Raw genomic sequence first — 11,399 nt, 5'->3', positions numbered from 1 at the left:
ATCAGGGGAAGGAAGAAAGGGCTTGGCGGACCAACCCCTGACCCTGCCCTGGCCTCCAGGGCTGCACCAAAGTGCGGCAGAGCGCGGACACCCGAAACGGTGGCCACAGTGCCATCCCCCGATGCTGCCAGCACCTGGGGGCCATAACGGCATGTGGGAGGGAGGCCGTCACTAGGGAGATGCTGCGTTACCCCAAGGGCGTTTGAGGGCCCCGTCCTCTCACCCAGTCACTCATCCACTCATCAAAGAGCCGTTATGGAGAACAAAATCTATGCTTCCACGGGCAAATAACATCCCTATTGTGTAAGTGGCAGACCTGAAACCTTCAATAGAAAAGATGTGAATATTTTTATTTTTATTGCCTAAAAAAGCTAGAGACACAAGCATAAATTTTCATGGTGAAATCTCAAATGACTTTAATTCTTAGAATTAGTTTAAGATTAAGGTTGATATTAAAGTTAGGGTTTAGGATTAGGTTTAGGGTGGTTAGACGTTAGGGTTGGGTTCAGGTTGGGATTGGGGTTAGGATGGATCATCTGGAAATGATCCTCTTCACTTATGGAAATGCAGCCATTTCCATCCAGGCCAGAAAGGGAGCCACACTTCCCTTTCTGTCCATGTAAGCAGGCTATTGGGCTCGCTTTTTGAACCACCAGGTGTTGAAACATTAGGCACCCTACAAAAGGCTTCTGTATCTACCGGTCTTTTTGGGGGGGCAGGGGGGGGGTTCCGGTCGTGGGGCCTGAACTCTGGGCCTGGGCACTGTCCCTCAGCTCTTCAGCTCAAGGCTAGCGCTCTACCACTTGAGCCACAGCGCCACTTCCAGCTTTTTTCTTTTTGCTTATGTGGTGCTGAGGAATTGAACCCAGGGCCTCAGGCATGCAAGGCAAGCACTCTACCACTGAGCCACCTTCCCAGTCCCCCCCCTTTTTTTTCTACTTTTAATCATTCATGGAAGGGGCTGTGCCAGTAATGTGAAAAGATGACAGAAGCAGATGCAGAGCTGCAGCAACAGTAGAGGTGACAGCAGCTTCAGCTGCCCCAACAACAGTGATGGCAGCAAGAAAAATTCTAGAAGTCTCCAGCTGAAAAGTTACAGAGAGCCTATGGAGGCAAGGGCTGTGGCGGTGGTAGAAAGAAGATGTGGGCCTTCGTCACAGAGTTGCCAAGGCTGAAGGCCTAAGCCTCAAACACTGTAGACCTAGCTCTGGAAGCTTGCCTGTGGGCCCAGCACCAGGGCGTGCGCCAGAGCGTTAACAACACAAGTGCCGTCTCACGGCTCGCTGCGTCCGCTGGAAGTGCTGGGTTCTCAGAGCCGCAGTCTGGCTTCGGGGCCTGCCAGCAGCCCCCACGGTGCCACCGGGGGACTTCTCCCGTCTTCGACTCGGCGGAGCTCCCGGGCTGGCTGCGGCGCTAACCTTTCTGCGGCGTGGCCCCGAGGCTGCTGAGACCGTGACGCTGTCCAGGACTCCAGGTCTTTTTCTCTTTTCCGGACGCACGCACCGCGGCCCAGCCGAGGCCTCGCGGCCCAGCCGAGGTCGAGGCCTCGCGGCAGCGCCGACCACGGCGCCTGCGCAGCAGCTCCTCACCCGGCCGCCGGCGCCAACCGCCGCCGAGCGCGTGTGCGCGCGCGCCTGGAGGGGACATGGCGGCCAGGCCCAGTCCGGCAAGCGGGGAGCTCACGGGAGCTGCGGACCCACCCGAGGGGCCCGAGGGGCCCGGAGGTAGCCGCCGTGCTGGGCCCGGGCTGGACGAGCATGGGGCTGCCGGGGCCCAGAGGCCCCGCCACGCTGAGGCGCGGGGCGCACGGGGCTCGCATGGCGGCGGGGCCTGGCCGCCCTGTGCGGGGCTGGTCTGCGTTTGTCCCCTAGACCAGAGGCAGTGCGCTCCCGGAAGGAGACGGGGGGGGGGGGGTGTCGGGGGGGGCGTCCCGGAAGGAGAGGGGGGGTGTCGGGGGGGGCGTCCCGGAAGGAGAGGGGGGGTGTCGGGGGGGGGCGTCCCGGAAGGAGACCGTGGGGGGGGTGTCGGGGGGGGGGGCGTCCCGGAAGGAGACCGTGGGGGGGGTGTCGGGGGGGGGGGCGTCCCGGAAGGAGACCGTGGGGGGGGTGTCGGGGGGGGCGTCCTGGACAGCGCGTCCCGGGGAAGGAGACCTCCAGGAGGGAGGTGTCCGGGACAATGAGTCCGTCAGGAGGGACCACTCTGGAGAGTCACCAAGGGTCAGAGTCCAGCAGGGAAGGAGATCGCCCCCTCCCCCAGAGAAGCACCAAGACCAGAGCCCTGCAGGGCAAAAGACCCCCCTTCCACCTTCACCCAACCCCGAGGAAAGGGCGCAGCTTCTGCCATGCAAGGAGAAAGAGGACACGAGCAGGAGCGACGCAGGTCCCTCAGTTTGCACGCCCCAGCAGGGATGGCCAGCTAGCAGCACCTCTGTTCTCTGTTTTGTAGGAAGATGATTTTCCTTCTCGCCATTGACAGGGACCTTCCAAATATTTAAGCATATGCAAAATAGAAAACAAGCTATGAGTGGTCCAGTTTTCATAGTTCTTGACCACTGACAAATCTTTTTATTCTTTACCATTTACTCTCCTATTTCATTATAAAGCAGTTCAGACATCATAATTATCCATAAATATTTCCATATATGTCTCTAAAGGTAAGTTCTCTTCAGAAAAGTGATACCATTACCACTTTGATGTAGTAGCAGCAGTAATTCCTTTATTTCATCAAATATCTAGCCAGTTTCCAAATTTTGTTGTGATGGGAAGTTATACTTTTTTTTTCTCTCCATCACCACACAATTGCAGAGATTGCTTATATTTCTAAGGCACCTTGTTCCTTTGGGTACCTTCTTTTCTTCCTCCCTTTCCCCTTCAAATTTATTTGTTAAACAGTTGTCTTTATGTGATGTCTCTGTTTTGATGTTGGTAAATACACCCTCATGTGCCATTCACTATGTTGTTTTATCCGTGAATATCCCCTGAATTTAGAATTTAGATCATAAGCTTTAATAAACATCATTATCATTTTCAGCAGGTTTTTAATAGCTGATAGTGTCTTTGTGTGTGTGTGTGTGTGTGTGTGTGTGTGTGTGTGTGTGTGTGCGCGCGCGCCCGTCCTGGGGCTTGAACTTTGCCTGGTCTTTGAGCTTTTGTGCTGAAGCCAGCACTCCACCACTTGAGCTGCACTCCACTTCTGACTTTTGTTGGTTAATTGGAGATAAGAGTCTCATTGACTGGGCTGGGAAGGTGGCTCAGTGGTAGAGCGCTTGCCTTGCATGCCTGAAGCCCTGGGTTCGATTCCTCAGCACCACATAAGCAAAAAGAAAAAAGCTGTAAGTGGCGCTGTGGCTCAAGTGGTAGAGTGCTAGCCTTGAGCTGAAGAGCTGAGGGACAGCGCCTAGGCCCAGAGTTCAGGCCCCACGACCGGACCAAAAAAAAAAAAAAAAAGAGTCTCATTGACTTTCTTGCACAGGCTGGCTTTGAACCACGATCCTCAGATCTCCATCTCCTGAGTAGCTAGGATTACAGGTGTGAGCTACAGGCACCCAGAGATAATGTCTTCTTATATCAAGTGGCTCAAAATGTCTTTACATTATCATAATGTTAATATTGTAAGTAATTTCCTACATCTATTAATTCATTAGTGAGTTAAAATAGGTGCATGTAGTGACTAGAGAATGTTACTATGAAATACCTTAAATAGAGGCTTCATAGTTAGCATTGGTTATACATAGGAAAGCTATTTGTATTAACTACAATTGATTACATATTGTTGCTAGTTCTTATGTTTTTTATTATTTACTTATTTATTATTTATTTATTTATTTATTTTGTCAATTGTGGGCCCTGAACCCTGAGCTGGGTGCTGTCCCTCAGCTCTTCAACTCAAGGTGAGTGATCTACCATGAGCCACAGTGCCACTTCTGGATTTTCTGCTTATTGGTGCTGAGGAATTGAACCCAGGGCCTCGTGCTTGCAAGGCAAGCGCTCTACCACTGAGCCACCTTCCCAGCCCCTTGTGTTTTTTTAGAACTTTTGTAAACTTTGTAGAGCTTCCTCACTGATAATGTCACCTGCCAGTACAGTGACTTTCAACTCATTTTCAATTTTTTTAATACCCTCTTTTTTCTTTCCATGCTAGTTGATGGAACCTAGGGCCTTGAACATGCTAGGCAAGGTCTGTGCTTTGCTGAGCTACATCTCAAATAATTAGTATTTTTGAGACTGAGTCTCACCACATTGGCTCTTCCTGCTCCTCTCCATCCTCCTGCCTTAGTGTCCTACAGCTAGGGTTGAAGGCTTAAAGGAAAGCAACTTGTTTGAATACGTCATAACTTTGTGAATGCTGATTCCAGTTGGACCACAGCCCCTACCATTGCTTTGAGTTTTATGAAGGGCATATCTGTGGTGTCATTGCAAAACATAGGGAAAGGCTGGCCAGGAAGGGGCCAAACTTATCTCTTACACATTAAAGATTAAAGGCGCTACTCTAACCAGAATAATGCCTTCAACTCATCCCAGATCCAGCTGGGATGTTGAATCCTTCCCCTGGCATTTCATCCTATTGGGTTTTGAAATGCTTGGTTTTGCTCCACAGGGCAAGACACACACAGAAAATTGAAGACTTGGCCAAAATGGTGAAAAAGTTGCAGAAGGGTCTTGGGTTTCCTCTGTGTTTGCGGCTTGCTGAAGTTTTGGGTTAGGCAGGTGTAGATTCCATTCCAGCCCCCACAAGTCAGAAACTCAGGAACCTATTCCCTCAACTTTCACTTTCTTTTACATTTTAATTCTTTTAGCCAAAAATAGTGGTGATTCAAAATTACAAAAAATATAAGCAAACAGAAGAAAAGATATTTTCCCCAAATCCTGTCCCAAGCCTCCTGCTGGCCACCCCACTTGGCTTGCACAGTACCCTTAGACCCCACACCAGGGCAGGCCTCTGTACTGACTGCCCCACTTTCACCCAGAGAGCTGCAGAGCCTGCAGTACTCACTTGAGAGGAGACCTACAAGACACTTTTCCATACCCAAGAATCAGGTCCTACTCCTTCACTCTCGAAACTTTGCCCCACTTTATTTCTCTTGAATGAAGTTACCACCGCTTGACTCATTAGTCCCTAGTGTGAGCCCATGATGTAGCCCCTGTATACAGGAGATGCTCAGTGGATTTGTGTGGAGTGATAGCTGCAGAGATACAGACTGTTGTGTTGCCGTTTCAACCTCTCTTCCTCTCTGCAGTGGGAACTCTGGTGCCACGGATTGAGGTCCTGATTAACCGAGTTAATGAAGTTCAGCAAGGTGAGCTCAGAGACCTTGGCTGCTATTTAGGATCACTTGTGTGCTTTGCTTTAGGTCCAATGCAAAGTGAAAATACAGGAGCCCTTGGTCAAAAATATCCTCAAAATTACAGAATAGTAATAGCAGGCCACAAAATATGCACAGTATAAGTGCAGGGCTGCCCTTCTGCATGAAAGTGCCACTATAGTTTTATGTCATGAGCCTGGCCTTGATACCACTTGGACCCAACAGGAAGATCCTGGGACTCTGAGAAACTCCAGGTTTGCTTGAAAAAAAATGTGAAATCGCAGTTTTGAAAGATAGTAATGCAGCTAGAGACTTCACTCACACAATGTCTGTTCTACTCTTTGATAAGCAAAAAGGAAAGCCGGTGAAGAGCTGGGAGAGCCAAGAACTGTCTGGGACGCGCTGCAGAAGGAACTGGACGCGTGTAAGTTGGCTGCGGCCCACTAGAGGTCCCCACAGTGTCTCCAGCTTTTCCTGACCCAATATTCCAGACACTGAGCATCTTCACGGTCAAGGGGCCTGCCATCTCTCTAGCCTCCTGTTCTCCCCATCCCTGGATCTTCTAGTGGTGGGGGTCTGGAAATGCCCTCCGAATACACTCATGCTCCTTTTCTCTTAAATAACTCATTCCTCTTTTCTCAGAACACTATTTGTCGCTGAGCTGAGATATCCCCTTCTCATAGATGCCTTCCCCAGTCACCCTACATAAAGACACCACCAAAGGCCTCCTCCAATCATCCTACATATAGACACCACCAATGCCTTCCCAGTCACCCTACATAAAGACACCACTTTCTGATGGCTATTGTTTTCAAGCCCTAATGGGCATCACACAGGACCCTTGCACACATGTTACAAATGTAAAGGTTGTTTGTGATTACAAGGGAGTATGAGTATCAAGGTGAGGAGGCTCACCTAGAGGGGTCCACGTTTGGTTTAGAGTCAGGGATGTACCTAGTCTCCTGTGACTATCCCTGACAGTGTCTAGGTGATCTCTGATAAGTAAATATTCATTATGTTTTTCAGTACATGAAGAGAAAGTACGACTAAAGGAGATCTTCAGGAAAAAGCAAGGTATTTTGAGCTCCTCCATCTTCAGACTGTTGCAATTGATCCTGCAGAAAGCCCTTGTTTCTGTAGTTGAGAAAGGCCTTGAAACCTCCTGAGGTTGCATCCCTCCATGGCTCCATGGCTTACACCAGACTGGGAAATGTCAAAGCCCAGAAAGATATCCACAGTCTGACAGAATCTGAACCTGTTCTGTCTTCTCAGAGTGGATGCCTTGTCAGGCACTTACAGGACCCTATTGCTCTCTATAGAAACCCCGAGAATCCATCAACTGCATTGCCAAGAAAAGGAAAATGAGGCCCAGAGGTAAGAGACTATGACCCTATTGATCTCCCAAATCTTCACAACACAGGAGTAGGTCATCCTAACCCCCCTCCCACCATGTTACAGATATGGATCTAAACAGAGGGGAAACTACTAGCTCCGTTCCAGGAGAGTCAGAGAATGGCTGAGGATTGCCTTTCTTTCCAGGAAGCACACCCTGTTGCAAGAGTGCCAGGAGAGGATTTCTTCTCTGAACTCCCAGATTGAGGAAGAGAAGAATAAACAGAGGCAGCTGAGGTAAACTCCAGTACATGAGGCTGGGGGCATCAGATCATATTGAGGATGTGTGAGAGGAGCTAGTCTAACTGAGCCCTGGAGGGCCAAGGGGGTGAAGGTGCTCCTCATGGAGAAGAGTATGAGTAAGGTCCCTACGATGCCCGGCCCAGGCCAGGCTGCCGGCTCATAGCCTCATGCCTGTGTGGTTGGCCTCCAGGTTGGACTTTGAGCAGCAGCTGGAGACTCTGATGGGCCAACACAAGGACCCCTGGGAATTCCATGTGAGTCATTCAGCTTCATGCCTCCTAACTCCCACATATTGCCCATTTGCAAGCCTTAGTCACCTATCACCACTATCACCCCAAATCCATTCCTCTGTTTGGTGTCCACATTGCTGGTCTGAACACCTTTACTCCTGCTGCCCTGTGTGTCCATTCAGTGGTCAGGAGGAGCCCTGATAGCACCTATCCAGAACACTCCTGGATATGATGGGACCGTCATAGGCACAGGGGAGACAGCAGGGAACAGATGACCAGTGTTTGCCTTGGGAAGCAATGTCCGTGGGGAAGAGGGTTAGTGAGTAGGCCATCACAGGGAGGGGAGGGAGACGGAAGCTACAGTGCCATGCTGGGGCAACAGCCAGAGTTGTAGGAGCTTTAGACTCTTCTGTGACTAAATACTTGCCACAGCAGCTATTTCTCACGAGAGGTCCGTGGCGGGGCGGGGGGTAGGGGGCAGGAACAGGCAGGGAATAGGAATGGCCAGTAGAAAAGACCCTAAAAGCTGGGCTTTGGCTGGTGTGCAGAGAGGAGCCAGGGTACTAGGAAATGAGATATGAGGGGTCAAATGACCAGGTCCAGGCAAGCTTCTCTGAGATATGGGGGAGATAGGAGATGTAGCCAGACCTTGGTTTTGTCCTCCTCAGAATCCGGAGCAGCCAGCAAGGGAGATCTGTGCCCTGGACAGCAACAAGGAGCAACTGCTGAAGGAAGGTAAGGCCAGGGCAGGAAGGCGACCCAGCCCTGCCATTGCCTGCCCTCAGTGTTCACCTCCCCTTCCTTCTGCAGAGAAGCTGGTTGAGGTGAAGCTGGAGGACGTGAAGCAAGGGCTGCTCTCCCTGTGTGGTCCCGAGGGGCCCTCCACCCTCAGTGAGGGGTTCTTCCTCCGAAGCCAGGAAGTGGCAGCAGTGGTGTAAGACGCAAGGGAAGGCGGGGGCCAGAGGAGGGAGTGGCTGATGCTAACCCCACCCTACCCTCAGGGAACTGTTTAAGGAGGAGAACCAGAAAGCTGAGGAGCTCCTGGGGGCTGCAGCCCAGCAACACCAGCAGCTGTGGCAGAGGTGCCAGCATCTGCAGCAGAAGCGGTGGAGGTGGGCAGGGAGCCCTTCTGACCGTCCCCAACCCAGGAAGGAGGATGAGGGCTGTCTTCTCCTCACACCCCTCTCTTACATCATTCTGTTCCTCTTGAAACAACTTCCTAACTAGGCTGAAAGAGGACTTGGAAAAGCATGGACCTCAGATCCTTGCTCAATCCCAGAGCATGAAAGAAGGGGCCACCTCGCAAAAGGAAGTAGGTGAGTCCTGGCATTAGGTGGTCAGGAGCAGAGATAGTTCCTGAGGGAGGCTAGGGAAGGGAAGCGGGAAGGTACTGAGGGTTCTAAGAGGATGATCTTGAGCAAGAGCATTCCAGCAGGGGACACAGCTAAGGATGGGGACTGGACACAGGTCAGAGAAAGGTGGGAAGGGTTAGCTTTGGGCATGAGTGTAAGAAAACTCACCCTGCACCCTGACCTCCTCCCACAGGCCAGTCCTAAGTCTCTAGAAGTCTGTGAGGAAAAAGACCAGGAGCCACTCATCAAGCAGGGCCTGATACCCTCCCAAACCGTGATACCATGAAGACATGTCCCACACCAATCTTATCTCATGGGGATACATGAAATAAAAGATAAATTTTGGTACAGCTATCTCTGCTGAGTCTGGGCTAGGTAGATGGGTGGGAGTGACGGGGCCCAGGCAGAGGGATACAAATGTGGGCCTTCTCCAAAGGCTGAGAAGCCCTCCCTGTGATAATGTAATTCCTTCATGTAGACCTAGATTACTCAAATTCTCACAAAAAAATGAAGCTAAATCTAGAATTCAAGGCCAGCGAGTTGCATACTATATAGCTACTCTCATTAAGAAAAAGTAATGTATGGGCTGGGAAGGTGGCTCAGTGGTAGAGTGCTTGCCTTGCATGCCTGAGGACCTGGGTTCAATTCCTCAGCACCACATAAGCAAAAAGAAAAAAGACAGAAGTGGCGCTGTGGCTCAAGTGGTAGAGCGCTGGCCTTGAGCTGAAGAGCTTAGGGACAGAGCCCAGGCCCAGAGTTCAGGCCCCAAGACCGGACCAAAAAATAAAAAAAAAAAAAGAGAGAGAGAAAAAAAAAAAGTAATGTGATGGGAGCCAATGGTTCACACCTGTAATCCTAGCTACTCAGGAGGCTGAGATCTAAGGATCACAGTTCAAGGCCAGCTCAGGCAGAAAAGTCTCCAATGAGACAGACACTTATCTCCAAATAACCACTCAAAAACAAGAAGTGAGCTGTGGTTCAAAGTGGTATAATGCTCTCCATGAGCAAAAAAGCTCAGGGACAGAGCCTAGGCCCTGAGTTCAAGCCCTACAACCAACAAAAAAAAAAGGAAAAATATTATGACTAGATATCAACGGCTCACACCTATAATCAATCCCCTCCCATCTGGGGCTGAGATCAGAGGATTGTGGTTCAAAGCCAACCCAAGCAAGAATGTCTCTGAGACTCTTAAACTAGCCACACAAAAAACCTGAAACAAAGCTGTGGTCCAAGTGACAGATTGCTAGCCTTGAGCACAAAAGTTAGGACCTGAGTTCAAGCCCAGGGACCAGCATACATACACCCACACGAAAGGAAGGAAGGTAGGTTTTGTATCTGTTATTTTATCAGTTAAAGGATGAAAAGTAGCAGACAGGAAGATCTGTATGGGTTATGAGGAAATTTTGGAGTAAAGGGTGAGCTGTTGGTATCTAGCCATAATACTTTTTCCTTTTCCTTTTTATAGTTGGTTATAGGGGTTGAACTCAGGGCCCAGGCTCTGTCCCTGAGCTCTTTTGCTCATGAAGAGCACTCTTCCATTTTGAACCACAGCTCAGATGTAGTGCACTTTTGTTGAATATACCACAATAGAATTGGTGTAAAAGTAAAGGTATGAGGCTGTGACTTTGCTTAGTGGTAGAGCATTTGTCCAGCATTTGCAAGTCCTAGGTTTGACCATCAGCAACACAAAAAAAAATTGTTAGGATGATTTTTAAAGCCAATATTGAAACATATAATCGAAAAATAAGTAAATAAGAATTCATTAGAAAATAATAATCTTAGTAAATTGGAAAAACTTAAATGTATAAAAGAAAGTTATAAGGAAAAATGAACACCTTAATAAAATTAGTATACAGAGAATTAACAAAAGTAGATATTGGAGCCAAGTGCCAGTGGCTAATGACTGTAATCCTAGCTATTCAGGAGGCTAAGATCTGAGGATCTTGGTTTAAAACTAGCCTGGGCAGGAAAGTCTGTAAGACTCTTAACTCCAATTAACCACCCCCCAAAAAAATGGAAGTGGAGCTGTGGCTCAAGTTATAGAGCTCTAGTCTTCAGGAGGGAAAAAAAGCTCAAGGACAGAGCCCCAGTCCTGAGTTCAAGCCCCAAGACTAGCACTAAATAACAGACAAATATTCATTCTCTCTCTGGCAAATTAGGTGAAAATGTATATTATATAATTCTAAAAAATATGTTATAAGCTAATCATAATCAAATAGTGTAGGACTGGAAATTAGACAAATAGGCCAGTGGAACTAAAGAGGGAGAGAGAGAGCGAGTGAGCGAGCGAGCGAGCGAGCGAGAGAGAGAGAGAGAGAGAGAGAGAGAGAGAGAGAGAGAGAGAGAGAGAGAGGGAGAGAGAGAGAGAGAGAGAGAGAGAGAGAGAGATTAAGAAAACCTTGCATTCTGGGCACTTGAGAATAGGAGATTGAACTACTAAGCCCAAAAAAAGAAATTCTAATGAAATAAAGCAAGTGTTGGACACTTTGGTATCTATGTGACAAATGCATGCTATTGTGCCCTTTCTAGATCCTAGTCAATGTCACCACCGAGGAAAATAAACATCTAAACATAAAAACAACAAAAGTCTCAGATTCTCTTAAAGTGTATCAAAACTATGAAAATGAACTATTTGTAAATTGGGTAAAATTAGAATATTCTATAAAATTATATTAAGATTTAAAATATAAAATTTTAAATAAAAATATTAAAATAAAAATTATAGTCATTAAATGATGTCATTCAGGAAACAAAGATAAGCAAAAATATAGAGAACATTATATCCTCACATATAATTTGATACTTTTTTTGTTGGTTGTGGGGTTTGAACTCAGGGCCTAGTGCTGTACCTGAGCTTCTGTGCTCAAGGGCAGTGCTCTG

The 11,399-nt window shown here is 48.5% G+C and overlaps 1 protein-coding gene across 1 annotated transcript; it reads left to right on the top strand.

Moving 5' to 3' along the window:
- The first annotated feature begins 1,607 nt into the window (after positions 1-1,607).
- Positions 1,608-9,048, top strand: LOC138812988 (synaptonemal complex central element protein 1-like). Its single transcript, XM_070001227.1, has 12 exons — positions 1,608-1,724; positions 5,237-5,296; positions 5,652-5,726; positions 6,329-6,376; positions 6,622-6,676; positions 6,842-6,931; positions 7,128-7,191; positions 7,836-7,902; positions 7,978-8,101; positions 8,169-8,279; positions 8,395-8,483; positions 8,713-9,048. Exons 1-12 carry the CDS (start codon positions 1,646-1,648, stop codon positions 8,721-8,723), a joined length of 873 nt encoding a protein of 290 aa, XP_069857328.1. The 5' UTR covers positions 1,608-1,645; the 3' UTR covers positions 8,724-9,048.
- Positions 9,049-11,399: the final 2,351 nt, after the last annotated feature.

The sequence above is a fragment of the Dipodomys merriami genome, unplaced genomic scaffold, assembly GCF_024711535.1.
Source record: "Dipodomys merriami isolate MVZ:Mamm:240054 unplaced genomic scaffold, mDipMer1.0.p SCAF_574, whole genome shotgun sequence".
NCBI classification, from domain to species: domain Eukaryota; kingdom Metazoa; phylum Chordata; class Mammalia; order Rodentia; family Heteromyidae; genus Dipodomys; species Dipodomys merriami.
Note: the sequence above shows the minus strand (reverse complement) of the source record. Positions and strands in the feature narration are given on the sequence as shown.

Coding starts and splice junctions, on each gene's coding strand:
- LOC138812988 (XM_070001227.1), top strand. CDS start 1,646: ATGGCGGCCAGGCCCAGTCCGGCAAGCGGGGAGCTCACGGGAGCTGCG. Junction 1,725..5,236: donor GGGGCCCGAGGGGCCCGGAG/GTAGCCGCCGTG, acceptor TCCTCTCTGCAG/TGGGAACTCTGGTGCCACGG. Junction 6,932..7,127: donor AATAAACAGAGGCAGCTGAG/GTAAACTCCAGT, acceptor GTTGGCCTCCAG/GTTGGACTTTGAGCAGCAGC.